Source organism: Poecile atricapillus, chromosome 27, assembly GCF_030490865.1.
Source record: "Poecile atricapillus isolate bPoeAtr1 chromosome 27, bPoeAtr1.hap1, whole genome shotgun sequence".
NCBI lineage: Eukaryota > Metazoa > Chordata > Aves > Passeriformes > Paridae > Poecile > Poecile atricapillus.
In genome coordinates, this window is record NC_081275.1 from 2412165 (window position 1) to 2432537 (window position 20373).

Consider the following 20373-nt stretch of genomic DNA (forward strand, 5'->3'; position numbering starts at 1 on the left):
CAGTGATTATGGGAAACATGGAATGGCTCAGATTGAAAGGCATCTGAAGGCTAACCCATCCCTGCCTCCTGCCATGAGCAGGGACACCATCCACTATCCCAGGTTGCTCCAAGCCCTGTCCAACCTGGCCTCAGGGATGGGGCAACCACAGCTTCTCTGGACAATTTGTGCCAGGGCCTCACCCCACTTCCCAGGGAGGAATTTCTTGTCAATATCCCCTCCTGAGCCCATTTCTCCATCTGTAAAAGAGGAGCAACATTACCTGACTCGATAAGGTTGAAGCATGGAATGATGGAATGGTTTGGCCTGAAGAGACTTAAAGCCCATCCAGTCCCACCTGCTGCCAGGGGCAGGGATACCTTCCTGTCCAAACTGATGTTGGACACTTCCAGGGATGGGCTTACATCTCCTACATCTGTAGAGTTCCAGTTATCCACAGCCCCTGTAACAGACTCTGCTCTAGGATGAGTTACACCAGCAATGGCCATTTTGAGGAAACACAACACTGGGGAAGAGGATGGTAAATTGTTCCAGCTGGGAATAACTCTGGGCAATAATAAGTCTGGTGTGAACAGCTGGGGATCCACCAGCACGGATCAGATCTAACGTTGCCCATGCCCAGGGGTTGCTTTGGGGAGCCTACTGTCAGCAAGGTAAGAGAAATCAGTTTACTGTTTGCTCTGGGTTTGTGATGATGCCAGCTTCCTGTGGCACTCCCATACTTAGCAAATATTTCCACACCTTTGGCAGAGAGATAGAGAACTTCTCCCCAGTCCTGCTGCTCTCCAGAGGCTGCATCACCTCAGCAGCTTCACGCTCTGCTCTGCACATCCACCACCCCACAAACAGGTAAGTGCATTATCCCAGAGCTTTGGGTAGGGGAGGGTTGGTGGGAGCTCTCTTATTTAAGTGCTCTTGTTTTGTTTTCCTCTGTTCTTGGAGACTTCCAAGGGAAAGAGCCCAGAAGTGCTACTAACATTGAGCACACAAAGATACTTGTCTTTGGAATGGTTCAAACTGAAAGAAAGCAGGGTTAGATGGGATATTGGGAAGAAATTCCTCTGTATGAGGGTGGTCAGGCACTGGCACCAGCTGGCTGACATCCCTGGTAGTGTCCAAGGCTGGGTAGGATGGGGCTTGGAGAAGCCTGAGACAGTGGGGTGCATCCCTGACCATGGCAGGGAGGGGAATGGGATGAGCCTAGAGGTCACTTCCCACCCAAACCATTCTGGATTGCTCAATTTCTCAATTGCTCTCCACCTCCATCCTGTAAAACACCAGAAAAGTGAAACTGGAATTTTTTGATAAAAACAAGCCGTGTCAGAATAGAAACAGGGATTTCTTTCTGGCCCTCAAACACCCTCTGTCCCCTGCAGACCACCAGGGTCTGTCCAAGGAGCTGGACTGGGCTGATTTCTCTCTTATTTTGGTGGACATTTGTCCCCAAAATCAGCATCTTCAGAGTCTGCCAGCTGTGTTGCCTCTGTATAATCACTGGGGTTGTACAGAGCAAAGGCGAACAAAGCCAAAGAACCCACAGCCCCTGCTGCTTCCTCTCCAAATGCTCTCTGTAACAACCCTGTGAAACTTGTGTCCCTGGGTAATATCGGTTACTATTTTGAAAATTACTTAATAATTAAACTAACATTTTGTTACAACATCTTGCTTAAGCTGCACCAGGGGAAGTTTAGCTTAGACATCAGGAAAAAATTCTTCACTGAAAAGGTGATTGGTGACTGGAATCATCTGCCCACAGAGTTGGTAATCATTCCTGGACGTGTTTAAAGAAAGACTGGACATGACACTCAGTGCCATGACTTAGTTGATAAGGAAGTGTTTGGTCACAGGTTGGACTAGATGATCTCAAAGGTCTTTTCCATCCTAGTTCATTCTGTGATTCTGTGCTATTATTTCAAGGAATTTGGCTTAATTTGTGTTGCCTCTTTCCCAAGGTACAAATCCCCTTCGCTTTGTTTCAAAACCTCAGCCACAGCAGAATGTTTAAAAAACTCACCACATTCCTTGCAAATCAAATGGATCCACACAAAGAATTGGTCCCTGTCGAGAGCATCGCAGACAATGAGCATTTCAAGCCCCTCTGTCTACTGATAGAAAGAAGAAAATCAAAACGCATATTCCACTCAGCTCCCTACTACCAGAGGACAGGGTTCACACTGGAAGATGTGCTGCTGCCTGCAGAAGATGCTAAATGCATAGGTAAGCCCCAAATTTATCAATATGAATTTATCAAATACCATAGATAATATTTTTGAGTCCTTTGTGGCTAAGCTGTACCATGTTCCAGCTCTCCTGTGTGTGATACACTTACAGTGCTGAGTGTGTGTAGTCCTGCTTAAGATAATGCATGGAATTATTTCAGAGTCTCTCCATCAAGATTCCAGCCAATTTACCCTCACAAAAACCAGTGTTGACCAAGCTGATGGAGGTCTCAGCATTTCTTTTGACCCTGCAAGTGTAGGGCTGCAAGGAGGTGCCTCCTTGTCCAAAGAGTTTTCCATTACACCACAGAAGAAGAGAGTACCACTGGAATCACTGGAGGCACTCAGAAGAGGAAGGTAAGGAATGACAAAGGGAGCACACCCAAGGTCAACAGCCTAAAACCAAGACTAAGACCTTAGGGCATGAATTTCCCCTAACTAAGCCAGGTTAGACAGGGAATAGGATGACAAGGTGCCCCCGACTCTCCTCTTCTACAGGCTTATCCCCCTTTTGTGGTTTGACACTGGCCAAATGCCAGGCACTGACAAAAATCACTCATTCTCTCCCTTGCTACAGTTGGGCAGAGGAGAGAGAAAATATTAAACAAAGGGTTCATGAATTGAGATAAGGACCATGAGAAAACACTCAAAGGGTAAAACAGGCTCAATTTAAAAGTACAAAGTGAATTTTTTACTAACAAAATCAAAGGAGGATAATGAGAAATTAACTAAGTCCTTAACAACACCTTTTTGTCCTCCAGCCCCTCCCTCCTTCCCACCAACAATGCCAGGGAAAGGGCATGGGGGTTTTGGGTGGTTTGTTTGGTCAGTTTTTCTGAGGTTTTCTTCTGCTGCTGCTCAGGGAGAGGAGTCTTTCCCCTCCTATGCTGTGGGGGGTTCTTTCCCATGGGAGACAGTTCTCCATGAACTTCTCCAGTATAGTTCCAAATCTCACAAGCAGCAGTCCTGCTAAAACTGCTATAACAGGAATCCTTCCCATGGGCACTAGTCCTCTCAAAATTGCTGTGGTGTGGATGACTCTTCCATGGGGTGCAGTCCTCCAAGGACAGGCTCCAACCTGGAAGCAGGGGCCCACTCTCTCCACCAGGTCTTTCACTGGATCACAGCCTCCCACAGCCTGCTGTGGCATGGGCACCTCCCCCATGGGCTCTGGGTGGAGCTCTGCATCCCTTGTGGATCCCTGTGGGCTACAGGGGCACAGCTGCTTCACCATGGTCTTCACCACAGCCTGCAGAGGAATCACGGCTCCAGCACCTCCTGCCCCTCCTTCTCCACTGACCTTGGTGTCTCCATGCTGTTTCCCCCACATGTTCTCCCCTCACCCTCTTCTCTGGCTAGGAAAAAACTGTGTCCCAATTTGTTTTGATTTTCTTCTTAAGAATGTTACCACAGAGCTGTTACCAACATCTCTAATTGGCCCATGCTTGGCCAGCAGCATGTCCATCTTCAGAGCCATCAGCCATCATGATAGAATCTTCTGGCAGCTTCTCACAAAAACCACCTCTCAGGACCTCTGCTACCAAAAACCAGGCCATGGAAAACCAACACATCCCCCTCAGCTGCCTCAGCCACTCCTGGTGCTCCAAACCCTTCCCATCCTTTTCTTCTTCCAGGAAAATCAACATGGATCATTCCTTCATCCAGCAATTACGGAGAACACAAACCAAGCTATGTATGGTCACTGAAATCCTCGAAGCCTCAGAGGAGACCGTCTACAGGGAATCCACCAAGGCAGATGGGGGCTTCAAGGCCACATTTTATGCCACATTCTGTGCACAGGTTTGGCTCCTCTCTCCTTCCTTCCCCAACACCTGCACCCAGGTGTTCTAACAGGTGCTTTTCCTTGACCAGGGCACCAGGGAGGACAAACAAAGCATAGTCATACCCAAGGGCTGCACCCTGGCCTTCAGGACCATCCGGCTACACATCAGAGATGGAGCATGGGGTAAGCAACTTGCAGAAATTACCAATTCCTCCATTCCAGAAACAGTGCAGAAGAGGAAGAACATTTTATGAAGTATGACTTGTCCCCAGAGCTACCCTCAGCTTGTCTGCAAAGAGGAGGAGGCAGTGTGAGGGACAGCAATCACCGGGGAAAGGTCAAATAACACAGGCAAGGTCACAGATGCTCTCTGGGGAGGGGTCATTAAAGAAAAGAAAGAAGGGAGGCTCAGATTTACTTTTCAGAAGCTACAGAACTCCAGTTGATATATGGCACACAGAACAGAGTTTCAGTGTTTTTTTCCTTTCCTACTCAGGAGAGTCAGGGAGGAAACTGGGTGGGTGACCACCAGTGGGAAGGCAGGTATACAAAACTGTCCCTTTTATCCTCTTTCAGATCTGGATTATTTCCCAGCAGAACCTATGACTAGGGTAGTTTATCAAGCTGGTGGTAAGTAAATGTATTTTACTGACTTCACATGCACATTTAATTGCTTTGGGTAAGATGCAATCTCCCAGCATAAAACAAACCAACAGGGGAGATGCATTGCCCTCTTCCTTGAGACATCACAACTGACCAAATTCCATATCACTTCAAAAACACTCCTATAAGTGTTTCAAACTCTGGGTTTAGAGCTGCCCCTGAACTCCCAGAACTCAAGTGACAGATTTGGTCTCATTCTGGTTTGCAGGTCCCTCACAAAGAAAATTAGGAGCAGTGGTGGCAGAAGTTAAATACTCCTGCCGAATTTTCCCCCAGCTGTCTTCTGACCTGCTGGTCATACTCTTCAACACCATCAAAGCTGGGATGAGAGACAAGAACCTCCTGCAGGAGCTCAGACAGAAAGTAAGTGAAGCTTTTCTTACTGACACCATTTATAAATACAGACACATCCAGAAGCTCTCCTCTTGCCCCACAAGCTTCCTGCCCTGTGCCACAACTGTCCAGCCAAAATTCCCTCACTCAGCACATCTTCTGCTCTGGACAAAGCAGCAGCCTCTGCCCTCAAATCCTGACATTTCTTCCCTCGTTCCTTGCAGATGGAAGAAGTTCCTGAGCAAAATGATGGTTATGAGCTGAAAACTGAGAGCCCACACTTAAAAGATCTGTTCAGCACCTTACAGCACTCTCTAAGAGATCGTCTCCTTCCGCTGGCATTGGGAATCACCTACATCCTTGATGCCTTGTATGGTGAGACCTTGGGTCTTTAAAAGGGAAATCAAGGCAGGGATGACTCCCAGTCCTGTCATTCCCTCCTGCCTTCTTCTCACACTCATCCTCCTCCTCAAGTGGAATCTACATCCAAGTCCCATGGAAGGGAGAGCAGAGAAATCCCCTCTGCACCCATCCAGGGCCCCCTGCTCCCTCAAAGTCTGGTCACAGCTTCCTCTCAAGGGACAGCCCAGATCTCTGCTCTGGTGACCAGCGACAGGACCTGAGGGAAGAGCTGGAGCTGAGCCTGGGATGGGTTGGTTGGATATCAGGGAAAGGTTCTTACCCCAGAGGGTGCTCAGGCACTGAACACACTCCCCAGGCAATGGGCACAGCCCCAAGGCTGACAGAGCTCCAGGAGTGTTTGGACAATGCTCTCAGCACACAGTGGGATTGCTGGGGTGTCCTGTGCAGGGATGGGAGTTGGACACCAATTATCCTTGTAGGTCCCTTCCAACTCCGTATTCCATGATCCTGTGAGTAACAGCCAGATCACTCTCACAGGGAGCCTGCACAAATCATTTCTATTAAAGCATCCAAAGAACTTCTGACCAAATGGGCACTGTTTACAAGAAATGATCACCCTTCCCATCCTCTTCACTCTTTCCCATCCTGCTCTCGATTCCCATCCCACCACTAACTGTGGTGGGAGGTTTTGGATCCAAACCCAGTTTATTTCTGCAGAGTTAATGGACGATCAGCTGCTGCTGCTGCTGGAATCCTTGGAAAGGAAGATTGTGTCCCAACAGCTGAGGCTGGTGAGAACACAAATCACATTTGGCTCCTTTCAAGGGGGCATGGACTATTTTAATTCTAACAACATCTCCATAGTGATATCACAAGTTGACAACTGATTGAAATTCTGATTTTGCTTTTTCTATTGTTGTTTAAAGGTTGAAAACCTCCTGAAACATGACCTGGATAAGAGGAAGGAGACTTTCCATGTTGATGCTGGGCTGCTCTCCTTCCCACACGAGGAGGAACAGAGGTTAACCATGGAACTGGTGGAGCTGAGTGGAGTGCAGCTCCAGGAAGATGGATCAGCTCTCCCAAGGGATCAACCCTTCGAGGCCATGGCAGCCTTGTTTGTGGCTCTGTACGCCCTCAACCTCCTGAGTGGCTCTGAGTAGGAGGTACCTGGCCCTGCCCAGGGAACTTCTCTACAAGGTCTTGGGAAATCTCTGCTCTCAAGCCAGGTTTCTGTCCCAGTATCATCCTTGTTAATGCTCAAGGCTGCTTTGGCTGGCAAAATTAAATTTAAAGCTTGAAAATTCATTCTGGATGCTAAATGCTGGATATCGAAGTGGATTTGTCTGTCTCCCTGAGAATACTGAGGGACAACAGGAAAGTCCACAAGCCTAAATAATCACAGGCCTGGCACTGGTGCCTCATGTAATCCTGCTTCCCTCAAAATGCTGCTGCTGGTGCTGCTTCTGCAATCAGTAACTGGGAAAGGGAAGGGGAAGGGCAAGGGAATGCAGAGGGAAAGGGGAGATGCAATGAAAAGGGAAAGAACATACAAAGGCAAAAAAGAAATGCAAAAGAAAAGGGAGGAAATTAAAAGAAAACAAATGGCAAAGGAAAACACCAGCAGTGATTCATCCTGGTCCCACTCTGGTTCAGCAGGGACTCTGTTAACTGCTGGTTGTTGGAAGGTGGGGTGATCCCAAAGGCTTCACTGACACCTCCCTGGTCCCATCTCCCCGAGATGCTCAAGAGTCATGGGCAGCACTTCAAAGAAACACCACAAATACTCTCTTTATCACTTTATAAATAAAGAGCAGCTTCTTGCTAAGCAATTGGGTGTTCTCTAAGGCAATTTATTAATTTTGTGTCTTTTTGGGCCCATGGTACATCTGACAACCTCAGGATTGAGGCTGTACAAGAAATAAGGGCCCTTGATGTGGATACAGCAGTCTCATGTAGAGAACTTTCTAAAATAAAGTGTGAATATTTTTATTACTTGTTTGTATAGTATTCTAAGATAGACTAATAAAAGTGAAGTATTCAGGTAAAAATGTGCACTTGCCTTCTGGAATCTTCACATGGATGGCTTTTGGTGTCAAACAAGTATGGCAGTGACTATAGGAAACATGGCTCGGGTTGGAATGCACCTTAAGACTCATCCAGTTCCAGCCCCTGCCATGGGCAGGGACACCTTGCACTATCCCAGGTTGCTCCAAGCCCTGTCCAACCTGGCCTTGGACACTCCCAGGGATGGAGTGCTCTGGGCACCTGTGCCAGCACAGCTGGTGCTCTGGGCACCTACACCAGGGCTTGACCAGCCTCACAGAGAGGAATTTCTTCCCAATATCCCCTCCTGAGTCCATTTCTCCATCTGTCAAAGAACAGCAGTGTTATATGGCTCAAAAATTTGAAGCATGGAATGATGGAATTGTTTGGCCTGAAGAGGCTTAAAGCCCGTCCAATCTCACCTGCTGTCCAGTCTGGTCTAGGACACTTCCAGGGATGGGCTCACATCTTTTACATCTGTAGAAGTTCTAGTTATTCACAGCCCCTGTAACATACTCTGCTCAATCAGTAAAAAGGAAGTGTTACGCAAGCAACAGCCGATTTGTGGAAACAGAACACTGAGGATGTAACATTGCTCAAGTGACCTCACAGCTGGGAACAGCTTCTGAGAAGCTGCTACAAACAGCCAGAGGTCTTCCAGGTCTCCTCTCCAGGTGTTTCTTCAGTGAATCCCCCGTGCAGCAAGGTAAGAGAAATCAATTTACTGTTTGCTGTGGCTTTCTGGTGGTGTGAGTTTCCTGCGCAGCGCACAGCTCCTGTACTTCGCAAACACTTCCACACCTCTGAGCACAAGGGAAGCCAGAGAAATTCTCCCCAGTCCTGCTGCTCTCCAGAGGCCACATCACCACAGCAGCCCCACTGCTCTGCACACTCATCACCCACAAACAGGCAAGTGCACTATCCCAGAGCTTTGGATAGGGGAGAGGATTGGTGGTAGCTCTCTGTTAAGTGCTCTTCATCAGTTTTTCTTCTCTTCTTGGAAACCTTCAAGGGAATGAGTCCTGCATGGGCTAAGCAAGGCTATTTGTCTTTGGAATTTGTCAAAGAGGACAGGGTTAGATGGGATATTGGGAAGAAATTCCTCTGAGGGTGCTGAGGCCCCAGAACAGGTTGCCCTGTGAGAAGCTGTGGCTGCCCTATCCATGGAAGAGTCTACAGCCAGGCTGGACAGGGCTTGGAGCAGCCTGGGAGACTGGAAGGTGTACCTGACCAGGGCAGGGGGGGGAATGGGATCAGCCTTAAGTCCCCTTCCCATCAACACCAGTCTTGATTGCCCAATTTCCCCTCCCCAGTTCCATCCCGTAAAACACCAGAAAAGCGAAACTGAAACTTTTTGATAAAAGCAAGCTGTCTCAGAAAACAAAAAGGGATTTTTTTTATGGCCCTCAAACACCAGCCTCTCCCCTGCACATCACCAGGGTCTGCCCAACAAGGCTGGGCTGGGCTGATTTCTCTCTATTTTGGCAGACATTTGTCCTCAAAAACCCTGAGGGCCTGAAATCTTTGCCAACTGCACTATCACTGGGGTTCACCAGCAAAGGCGAACGAGGACAAAAAACCCACAGCTCCTGCTGCTTCCTCATAAAACTCTCCCTGTAACAACCCTGTGAAACTTGTGTCCCTGGACCATGAAGGGGATTTTGAGTCATTATTTTGAAATCTTCTTAATCATTAAAGTCACACTTTGTTACAGTGTCCTGGTATTATGTCAAGTAATTTGGCTTAGGTTGTTTTCCCTCTTTCCCAAGGTACAAATCCACTTGGCTTTGCTTCAAAACCTCAGCCACAGCAGAATGTTTAAAAAACTCACCAAATTCCTTGTAAATCAAATGGATCCATGCAAAGAATTGGTCCCTGTCGAGAGCATTGCAGACAACGAGCACTTCAGGCCTCTCTATCTACTGATAGAAAGAAGAAAATCAAAACGCATATTCCACTCAGCTCCCTACTACCAGAGGACAGGGTTCACATTGGAAGATGTGCTGCTGCCTACAGAAGATGCTAAATGCATAGGTAAGCCCCAAATTTATCAATATGAATTTATCAAATACCATAGATAATATTTTTGAGTCCTTTGTGGCTAAGCTGTACCATGTTCCAGCTCTCCTGTGTGTGATATACTTACAGTGCTGAGTCTGTGTAGTCCTGCTTAAGATAATGCATGGAATTATTTCAGAGTCTCTCCATCAAGATTCCAGCCAATTTACCCTCACAAAGACCAGCGCTGACCAAGCTGATGGAGGTCTCAGCATTTCTTTTGACCCTGCAAGTGTAGGGCTGCAAGGAGGTGCCTCCTTGTCCAAAGAGTTTTCCATTACACCACAGAAGAAGAGAGTACCACTGGAATCACTGGAGGCACTGAGAAGGGAAAGGTAAGGAATGACAAAGGGAGCACACAAGCTCCAGTCATCCCCCTCCAGCACACACAGGGTCAACAATGGGTTATCAACAGCCTAAAACCAAGATTAAGACCTTAGGGCATGAACTTCCTCTAACAATGCCACGTTAGGGAATGGGATGACAAGATCCCCCCTGAACCTCTTCTTCTATAGGCTTATCTCCCTCAGCTGCCTCAGCCACTCCTGATGCTCCAAACCCTTCCCATCCTTTTCCAGGCAAATCAACATGGATCATTCCTTCATCCAGCAACTACGGAGAACAGACATCAAGCTATGTATGGTCACTGAAATCCTCGAAGCCTCAGAGGAGACCGTCTACAGGGAATCCACCAAGGCAGATGGGGGCTTCAAGGCCACATTTTACACCACATTCTGTGCACAGGTTTGGCTCCTCTCTCCTTCCTTCCCCAACACCTGCACCCAGGTGTTCTAACAGGTTCTCTTCCTTGACCAGGGCACCAGGGAGGACAAACAAAGCATAGTCATACCCAAGGGCTGCACCCTGGCCTTCAGGACCATCCGGCTACACATCAGAGATGGAGCATGGGGTAAGCAACTTGCAGAAATTACCAATTCCTCCATTCCAGAAACAGTGCAGAAGGGGAAGAACATTTTATGAAGTATGACTTGTCCCCAGAGCTACCCTCAGCTTGTCTGCAAAGAGGAGGAGGCAGTGTGAGGGACAGCAATCACCTGGGAAAGGTCAAATAACATAGGCAAGGTCAAAGATGCTCTCTGGGGAGGGGGTCATTAAAGAAGGGAAAGAAGGAAGGCTTAGATTTACTTTTCAGAAGCTGCAGAACTCCAGTTGATATATGGCACACAGAACAGAGTTTCAGTGGTTTTTTTCCTTTCCTACTCAGGAGAGTCAGGAAAGGACTCTTTGGGTGGGTGACCACCAGTGGGAAGGCAGGTATAGAAAACTGTCCCTTTTATCCTCTTTCAGATCTGGATTATTTCCCAGCAGAACCTGTGAGAAGGGCAGCTTATGTAGCTGATGGTAAGTAATGTATTTCACTGATTTCACATGCTCCTTTACCTGCTTTGGGTAAGAAGCAATCTCCCAGCATAAAACAAACCAACAGGAGAGATGCATTGCCCTCTTCCTTGAGACATCACAACTGACCAAATTCCATATCGCTTCAAAAACACTCCTACGAGTGTTTCAGACTCTGGGTTTAGAGCTGCCCCTGAACTCCCAGAACTCAAGCGACAGATTTGGTCTCATTCTGGTTTGCAGGTCCCTCACAAGGAAAATTAGGAGCAGTGGTGGCAGAAGTTAAATACTCCTGCCGAATTTTCCCCCAGCTGTCTTCTGACCTGCTGGTCATACTCTTAAACACCATCAAAGCTGGGATGAGAGACAAGAACCTCCTGCAGGAGCTCAGACAGAAAGTAAGTGAAGCTTTTCTTACTGACACCGTTTATAAATACAGACACATCCAGGAGCTCTCCTCTTGCCCCACAAGCTTCCTATCCTGTGCCACAACTGTCCAGCCAAAATTCCCTCACTCAGCACATCTTCTGCTCTGGACAAAGCAGCAGCCTCTGCCCTCAAATCCTGACATTTCTTTCCCTCGTTCCTTGCAGATGGAAGAAGTTCCTGAGCAAAATGATGGTTATGAGCTGAAAACTGAGAGCCCACACTTAAAAGATCTGTTCAGCACCTTACAGCTCCCTCTAAGAGATCGTCTCCTTCCGCTGGCATTGGGAATCACCTACATCCTTGATGCCTTGTATGGTGAGACCTTGGGTCTTTAAAAGGGAAATCAAGGCAGGGATGACTCCCAGTCCTGTCATTCCCTCCTGCCTTCTTCTCACACTCATCCTCCTCCTCAAGTGGAATCTACATCCAAGTCCCATGGAAGGGAGAGCAGAGAAATCCCCTCTGCACCCATCCAGGGCTCCCTGATCCCTCAAAGTCTGGTCACAGCTTCCTCTCAAGGGACAGCCCAGATCTCTGCTCTGGTGACCAGCGACAGGACCTGAGGGAACAGCTGGAGCTGAGCCTGGGATGGGTTGGTTGGATATCAGGGAAAGGTTCTTACCCCAGAGGGTGCTCAGGCACTGAACACACTCCCCAGGCAATGGGCACAGCCCCAAGGCTGACAGAGCTCCAGGAGTGTTTGGACAATGCTCTCAGCACACAGTGGGATTGCTGGGGTGTCTGTGCAGGGACAAGAGTTGGACACCAATTATCCTTGTAGGTCACTTCCAACTCCGTATTCCATGATCCTGTGAGTAACAGCCAGATCACTCTCACAGGGAGCCTGAACAAATCTTTTCTATTAAAGCATCCAAAGAACTTCTGACCAAATGGGCACTGTTTACAAGAAATGATCACCCTTCCCATCCTCTTCACTCTTTCCCATCCTGCTCTCGATTCCCATCCCACCACTAACTGTGGTGGGAGGTTTTGGATCCAAACCCAGTTTATTTCTGCAGAGTTAATGGACGATCAGCTGCTGCTGCTGCTGGAATCCTTGGAAAGGAAGATTGTGTCCCAACAGCTGAGGCTGGTGAGAACACAAATCACATTTCGCTCCTTTCAAGGGGGCACAGACTATTTTAATTCTAACAACATCTCCACAGTGATATCACAACTTGACAACTGATTGAAATTCTGATTTTGCTCTTTCTATTGTTGTTTAAAGGTTGAAAACCTCTTGAATCATGACATGGATAAGGGGAAGGAGACTTTCCATGTTGATGCTGAGCTGCTCTCCTTCCCACACGAGGAGGAACAGAGGTTAACCATGGAACTGGTGGAGCTGAGTGGAGTGCAGCTCCAGGAAGATGGATCAGCTCTCCCGGGGGATCAACCCTTTGAGGCCATGGCAGCCTTGTTTGTGGCTCTGTACGCCCTCAACCTCCTGAGTGGCTCTGAGTAGGAGGTACCTGGCCCTGCCCAGGGAACTTCTCTACAAGGTCTTGGGAAATCTCTGCTCTCAAGCCAGGTTTCTGTCCCAGTATCATCCTTGTTAATGCTCAAGGCTGCTTTGGCTGGCAAAATGAAATTTAAGGCACAAAAACTCATTATGGATATTAAAGGTTGGATTGCAAAGTGGATTTCTTTCACGAACACCTCCCTGGTCCCAACACTGCCATCATCCCCGAGATCCTCAAGGGACACAGGCAGCACTTTAGAGCAGCCATACTTTCATTACCACTTTATAAAGAGGACCGTCTTTCTAGGCAACTGTGTGTTCTCAAAGTCACTTTCTTAATTTTTTATGTTTTGGTCCCACAGCACATCTGACAAGCTTGGGATGCTGTATGAGAAATACAGGCACTTAGCCCTGGGGGGAAGTCGGGGGTCCCTCAGGCTGTGGGGGCCTGGGAGGGTCCCTGGAGGCCAGGGGTGCCTGCAGCAAGGGGCAGCACTGCTCACCTGTGTGGCCACTGATGACTCTGGATCTCCAGCACCAGGGGCCAGGCTCTGCCTTTCAACAGCAACGAAGGGAGCCCAGACCCAACCTGGAACCATCGTAGCATCGGCACCAGACCAGACCCCCCACAGAACCCCCAGCTTCAACCTGGCCCCCCCATGAGACTCCCGCTCCCGGCCCGCCTCCTCACTGGACCACTCACGGGATTCCCGAGGCCAGCCCAGCCCTCACAGGGGATCCCCTAGCCCACAAGGGACCCTTCACGGGATCCCCGGTCCTAGTGCAGCCCCTCAAGGGACTCTTCACGGGATCCCTCACAGAATCCGCGATCGCAGCCCAGCCCTTCACGGGACCCACGGCATCCCCGACCTGGCCCCAGCGCGGCCCCTCATGGGACCCCTCACGGGTCCCCTCACAGAATCCCCGGTCACAGTGGGCTCCTCACGGGACCCTTCAAGGGTCCCCTCACAGAATCCCCGGTCACAGTCGGCCCCTCACGGGACCCTTCACGGGATCCCCCACCACAGCCAAGCCCCTCAGGAGCCCTCGCGCTGCGCCTCAGAGAAGACTCGCCCTCGCCCGCGCCCCCAAAAGGCGGGAACGGCTCAGCGCTCGGCGGAAACACCCGAAAGCTCTACGGAGATCCCCGAGGGGAGTGAGGCGAAAGATGCCGGAACTCTCCGAGAGGTCTCGCCCGAAACCCCCGAGATAGAGGCGAAAATCTACGAGCGAAGACGGAAATATCCGAGAGCGACACGGAACTACACGAGCGAGCGCGGCGGAACTCTCCGATCGCTGCCTGAGATTGCCGACAGCGGGGCGGAACAACCCGAGCGAAGGCGGAAACGGCCGAGCGAAAGGCGGAAGGAGACGATCGTATGTGGCTCGGCGCTCGGCTGGTCGCGCCTGGCGGCCCGTTGTGCAGTGTCACGCCATGAAGCAGGACGGAGCGTCCCGCCGCCGCGGCGACAAGGCCAAGGCACCCCCGGAGGGACCCCCGCCCGCGCCCCCCGACGTCGAGATGCACGAGGAGGCGGCGCCGGTGGCCTCTGAGGCGGCCGGAGAGCGGCAGCCGCAGCGGGAGCTGGACGCGATCACGCTGGAGGGTGAGGGGGAGGGGGGGGTGTTGTGGTAATGGGGGTGTCTGTGGCGATGAGGGGGGAACTGGGGGGTCTTGGGGGTAGAAGGGACCTGGCACAGATCGGTGGAACCCCTGAGAGGGGGGTGTTGGAGGAAGGGGACTGGGGGGAGGTATAGGAGGGGGTTGGGGAGGGGGTCTGGGGTTGAGGAGGGGTGGGAAAGAGGCTGGAAAGGTGTTGGAGGATGGGAATGGCGGGATCAGTTTGGGGGGGCAGTCGGAGGGGACTCTGAGGGAAAGATAAATGAGAGGCGAGTTTAGGGTGGGGGAACACTTTGGGGAAGGGGAGTTGGGGGGCAGCATGCGGGAGAGGGGAGGTGTGTTTGGGGGGGTGTCACTATGGGGAAAGGGGTTTAGGGGGCACAGAGAGCGAAATGGAAACGGGTGTTTTCTGTGGGGGAGATGCTGTGCAGAAGGGTGTTTGGGGCAGTGTGTGAGGAAAAGGAAAGGGGAGGTTGGTTTTGGGGGCAGTCACTGAGAGATGGGAGATGGAGTTGTGTTTTGGGGGGGTCAGTGTGGAAGGGAATTGGAATCTGTGAGGGTGTGTTTTGGGGACAGACTGTGAGGGACAGGGGAGCTGCAGACCTGCTGTGGTGGGACCCCACGGGGGTGCAGAAGGAAGCTGGAGCCCTTCAGGAGGAGGGAGAAGACTCTGCAAGGGCCTCACCAGCCCCCTGCTCCAAGCAGGGACAGCCCTGAGGGCAGGGCAGGTCACTGGGGACACCAAGGCCATGGGCAGAGGGAGCTCAGAGCAGCAGGACAGGGCGAGGGAGCAGCCCTGGCTTTGCTCCGGGGTGCTCCTGGCAGAGGATTTGAGGTGAGGGGTGTCCATGTGCCCCCACAGACATCAAGGAGCACGTGAAGCAGCTGGAGAAGGCGGTGTCGGGGAAGGAGCCGCGCTACGTCCTGCGGGCGCTGCGGGCTCTGCCCTCCACCTCCCGCCGCCTCAACCCCAACGTGCTGCACAAGGCCATCCACGGCTTCTTCACCTCCAACTGCACTGTCAGGGACTTCCTGCTCGGATTCCTGGAGGAGGTAGGGACAGGGGTGGGGAAGGGATGCCTGCCCTCGCCTCTACCCTGCTCTGGTGACACCCCAGCCCAGGGGTCCCAGCCCAGGAAGGATGTGGAGCTGTAGAAGTGAATCCAGAGGATGATCAAAGGGATGGAGCAGCTCAGCTGTGAGGAAAGACAGGGAGAATTGGGATTGTTCAGCCTGAAGAAGAGAAGGTTTAGGGGTGACCTAATTGTGGCCTCCCAGTATCTGAAGAAGCAACAGGGAAGATGGAGAGGGACTGTTTACAAGGGCTTGGAGTAACAGGACAAGGGGGAATGGCTTGCCACTGACAGAGGGCAGGATTAGATGGGATATTGGCCAGAAATTCTTCCCTGTGAGGGCAGTGAAGGACTGGAATGGATTTCTGAGGAAAGTTGTGGCTGCCCCATCCCTCAAAGTGTCCATGGCTGGGTTGGACAGGGCTTGGAGCAACCTGGTTTAGTGGAAGGTGTCCCTGCCCATGGCAGGAGGTGGGGCTGGATGAACTTGAAGGCCCCTTCAACCCAAAAAAGTCTGGGATTCCATGATTCTTTCCCTCTCCAAGGAGCCTCTGGAATATGGCAGTGGGGTTTGGGGACACTGGGGACGTGCAGCCCCTCTGCTCAGACACACATGTGAGCAGGGACAGGCCCTTGCAGTCCTGGGCTGTCACACCTGGAGCAGAGCTGTCTCCACACAGGGACAGCAATCCAGAATTTCTCTCTCCCCTCAGTCCATGGACACAGAAGCTGAGCTGCAGTTCCGCCCACGGACGGGGAAAGCAGCCTCAGCCCCTCTCCTGCCAGAGGTGGAGGCCTACCTGCAACTGCTGCTCGTCATCTACCTGATGAACAGCAAGAGGTACCCTGAGGTGAGACCCCTGAGCTGCCCCTGCTCCCCGGGCATCCCCTGGCTCTGCTCCACTCATCCCAGCAGTGTTCACTTGCTCCCCCCAGCTCAGCCCCACAGCCCAGGTGGTCTCTGCCCCTCCTGGGATCAATCCCCTTGCTCTGACCTCCCTTCCCCTCCCGCAGGCTCAGAAAGTGTCCGATGACCTGATGCAGAAGATCAGCTCCCAGAACCGCCGGGCCCTGGACCTGGTGGTGGCCAAATGTTACTATTACCACTCCCGCATCTACGAATTCCTGAACAAACTCGATGTGGTCCGGAGGTGGGATGGCTCCTGTGGGGGGCTGTCCCTCAACTTGATCCCCCTGTTTTCCTCCCTCTTCCCTGACTCCCTGTCCTCCCCCTGCAGCTTCCTGCACGCCCGGCTCCGCACGGCCACGCTGCGCCACGACGCCGACGGCCAGGCCACGCTCCTGAACCTTCTCCTGAGGAATTATCTCCACTACAACCTCTACGACCAGGCCGAGAAGCTCGTCTCCAAGTCCGTGTTCCCTGAGCAGGCCAACAACAACGAGTGGGCTCGGTACCTGTACTACACAGGTGAGCACCGCTCGCTGCCTGCCCTGCCTCCTGGCACCCTACACCGAGGGCTCCAGTTCCTCAGAGAACCCCTTTGAGCAGCTGGAGGTGGGGCTTCCAGGCAGGATTTGGAGCCTGGATCCACGTAGGTCAGGTTGGATTCACTGGCTGGCTTTCCCCACCCGCCCCGTGTGGGCGCAGGGCGGATCAAGGCCATCCAGCTGGAATACTCGGAGGCACGGCGGACCATGACCAACGCCCTGCGCAAGGCCCCGCAGCACACGGCCGTCGGCTTCAAGCAGACGGTGAGTGGGGAGGGAACAGGACCCCCCTGGGTTGGGTCTGAGACCCCTTGGGGTTGGGATCTCACAGGGCTTGGATGTGGGACCTTCTGGGATGTCAGGCCCCATGGAATTTGGTTTGGGACCTCCCAGGTTTGGGACCTCCCAGGCTTGGGACCTTCTGGGGTGTAAGGCCCCATGAAGTTTAGTTTGGGATCTTCCAGGTTTGGGACCACCTTGGATGTCAGCCCCATGGTGTCAGGTCCCCTGGGATTTGGTACTTCCCACGGTCAGGACCAGGACTCCCCAGGGGTGGGCTCCACAGGGATGGTTCTGTGACTTCCCAGGCTTGGCACATTCCAGGATGAGATCTGGGACCCCCCAGGGTTGGGCTATGCAGGGACAGCTGTGGGATCTCCAAGGGCTGGGCCCCATTGGGGCAGGTTTGGGACCTCCCAGGGTGTTGAGCCCTGCAGGGATGACAGGTGCAGGATCTCCTAGGTTTGGAGCTTCCCAAGGGCAAATCTGGGACCTTCCAGGCCCCACAGGGACAGGAACGGGTTTGAGATCTCCTGGGGTCTTGTGCCCTGTGGGGATGGGTTCAAGACCTCTTGGAGTGCACAGGGACAGAGATGGTTTCAGGCCCCGTGGGGACTCACTCAGGGTCTCGCTGTGCCCCAGGTGCACAAGCTGCTCATCGTGGTGGAGCTGCTCCTCGGGGAGATCCCAGACAGGCTCCAGTTCCGGCAGCCCTCGCTCAAGCGCTCGCTCATGCCCTACTTCCTGCTGACCCAGGGTACGGCTGCCCACCCCTGCCTGCCTCTGTCCTTCCTGAAATGTCAGAGAATCAAGGAATATCCTGAGTGAGAAGGGACCCAGTGGGAATTCTCTTCTCTCCCCTTGATGGGACTTGGATGCAGATGCCACTTGGGAAGGAGGAGGAGGAGGAAGTCAGCCAGCCCTGACTCACTTTCCCCAGCCTTTCTCCTTCCCCCATTCCCACCTTCTTCCCTCCAGCCGTCAGGACAGGGAACCTGGCCAAGTTCAACCAAGTCCTTGACCAGTTTGGGGACAAGTTCCAGGCCGATGGCACCTACACCCTGATCATTCGGCTGAGGCACAACGTCATCAAGACAGGTACGAGGGTGTTTGGGGACCCCCAGCAGGCTGGGCAGGCCTGGGGGGCTGCATCCCGTTCCCTTCTCCCTGCAGGTGTCCGCATGATCAGTCTCTCCTACTCCCGCATCTCCCTGGCTGACATCGCCCAGAAGCTGCAGCTGGACAGCCCCGAGGACGCCGAGTTCATCGTTGCCAAGGTACCAGCACAGGGAGTCCCATCCCTATGGGGTCCTGGGGTGCCCACAGCTCCCCACCCTGCCCCGTTCCCCCACACCCCCTCCCTGCAGCACCGCTGGCTTTGGGTTGAGGCTCCTCCAGGGCAAACTGGGGACTCTTGGGGGCACCATATCCCCACTGTGTGATCCCTCGGGGACACCCCATGCCCTGCCCCGTGCCCGGGCTCACAGGCCATCCGGGACGGCGTGATCGAGGCCAGCATCAACCATGAGAAGGGCTACGTCCAGTCCAAGGAGATGATCGACATCTACTCCACACGGGAGCCCCAGCTGGCCTTCCACCAGCGCATCTCCTTCTGCCTCGACATCCACAACATGTCCGTGAAGGTGAGCACAGCGTGTCCCCAGGGCCCTGATGGGGACAGCAGGATGTGGCTCAGGGCTGGCTCAGCTCTGAGCTCCTCCTCCTCTTCTTCTCCAGGCCATGAGGTTCCCACCCAAATCTTACAACAAGGACTTGGAATCTGCAGAGGTGAGATCTCACCAGGGTCTCTGCAGCCACGGGAAGGATGTGGCTCCTGTCCCCACCTGCCACCAACCTCGGCCTTTGCTTTCCAGGAGCGCCGGGAGCGTGAGCAGCAGGACCTGGAGTTTGCCAAGGAGATGGCAGAGGACGATGACGATGGTTTTCCATGACCCTGGGCCTGGCTGTATTTTTTTATTTGTCCCTTGGACAGATGGTGGCTGAGCAGGGCCCTCCGTCCCCCCCCAAGACCCCCTTTTATAAATCCCTGCATGTCTGTACTGTGGGAGGGGACATGGGGGGTTCCCTGGGCCCACACCCCCTGACCACCTGCACTTGTGGTGGGACCCCCCCTCCCCAAAAAACATCCTTAAAAGGATCCCTGTGGTGACATCGGAGCCGATGCCAGGGGGGCTGCGAGGGGAGCGGGGCTGGAGGGAGCAGGAGTGGGGTCTCCACTGGTGCCCCCCCAGCTCCCACGACAACAACGGGGTCAAACTTTGTTAAACTTCAATTATGACTTTTAAAATAAAATATGGAAAAACACCAGCCCCTGGGTGGCTCCTGCTGTGGGTTTGTTGGGATGGGAAGGGGCATGGGGCTGGTTTGGGGTCTCTGCTCTCTCCCTGGGGCTGGGCACCAGAGGTAGGACTAGATCTGGTCAGGCCATCCTGGGGGCCTGGAGCTTTGTCTCAGTGGTGCTGGGAGTGGTCCCATCAGCTCCAGAATGGTGTCCCAGGAGAATTCCATTGGGAAAGGCACAGAGCCCCCCTTGTGCCCCACAACACCAACCCTGGGGGTGATGCAGCCACTCCAGGTGGGGTCCCATCAGCATCTGGGATGAGTTCTCTGAGAAAATCTGGGAATCTCCCAGTCACACCCATACTGGGATGGCAGCCAGGGCTGCAGGTCAAGAGTGGGGCTGTCCCAGCCTATTCCAGCTCTGGTGGTCTCTGGGGGAGACCAAAGAAGGCAAGAGCCCAGCCAGGGGCACTGGGGCTGGCACTGGGGACACAGGGACATCCCAGAAGCACTGGTGGAAAGAGGCTGAAGAGGAAGGGTGACCACGAGGCAGAAACAACGGCGTGGGTGCCCAGGACAGTCCCTGGACCGAGCAGCTCTGGCCCCTTGGTGGGGGGGTGGTTTGCTGGGCCAGCTCCTTCCCCCACCCCCCAACACCCACAGTTTCAGATTTGAAACCACTTCCTTCCTTGGAAAGCTGACAGGGCCTTTGGGCGCTGATTCAACCCCCCTACGCCCCCATCACAATTCCTGAAAGCACCATCCTGCTGAGAGGGCAGCTCTGGGGTGATCCCGTGGCTGATCTGACTTAGGGGACTCCACTGAGCCCCTCAATGGCCTCTGGCTCTCCCTGGCTCCGGGCTGGGGACAGGCAGAGCTAGGGGGGCTGTTTCTCCCAAAAATCCCATCAACAGTCTCTTATTGCCAAGGTCCCT

The 20373-nt window shown here is 52.8% G+C and overlaps 3 protein-coding genes across 3 annotated transcripts; all 3 read left to right on the forward strand.

Moving 5' to 3' along the window:
• Positions 1 to 51: 51 nt before the first annotated feature.
• Positions 52 to 7724, forward strand: LOC131588760 (gasdermin-A-like). The gene is made up of 11 exons (XM_058857691.1): positions 52 to 653; positions 751 to 849; positions 1953 to 2217; positions 2381 to 2576; positions 3854 to 4019; positions 4092 to 4185; positions 4579 to 4632; positions 4874 to 5028; positions 5223 to 5373; positions 6079 to 6152; positions 6288 to 7724. Exons 1-11 carry the CDS (start codon positions 615 to 617, stop codon positions 6522 to 6524), a joined length of 1530 nt encoding a protein of 509 aa, XP_058713674.1. The 5' UTR covers positions 52 to 614; the 3' UTR covers positions 6525 to 7724.
• Positions 7725 to 7855: 131 nt separating this feature from the next.
• On the forward strand, positions 7856 to 13176 carry LOC131588761 (gasdermin-A3-like). The gene is made up of 10 exons (XM_058857692.1): positions 7856 to 8113; positions 9177 to 9441; positions 9605 to 9800; positions 10044 to 10209; positions 10282 to 10375; positions 10774 to 10827; positions 11068 to 11222; positions 11418 to 11568; positions 12273 to 12346; positions 12482 to 13176. Exons 2-10 carry the CDS (start codon positions 9222 to 9224, stop codon positions 12716 to 12718), a joined length of 1347 nt encoding a protein of 448 aa, XP_058713675.1. The 5' UTR covers positions 7856 to 8113; positions 9177 to 9221; the 3' UTR covers positions 12719 to 13176.
• Positions 13177 to 14097: 921 nt separating this feature from the next.
• On the forward strand, positions 14098 to 19182 carry PSMD3 (proteasome 26S subunit, non-ATPase 3). The gene is made up of 12 exons (XM_058857690.1): positions 14098 to 14322; positions 15199 to 15389; positions 16123 to 16260; positions 16424 to 16560; positions 16648 to 16838; positions 17019 to 17122; positions 17780 to 17894; positions 18116 to 18235; positions 18311 to 18414; positions 18625 to 18780; positions 18875 to 18925; positions 19012 to 19182. Exons 1-12 carry the CDS (start codon positions 14151 to 14153, stop codon positions 19087 to 19089), a joined length of 1557 nt encoding a protein of 518 aa, XP_058713673.1. The 5' UTR covers positions 14098 to 14150; the 3' UTR covers positions 19090 to 19182.
• The last annotated feature ends 1191 nt before the right edge of the window (positions 19183 to 20373 follow it).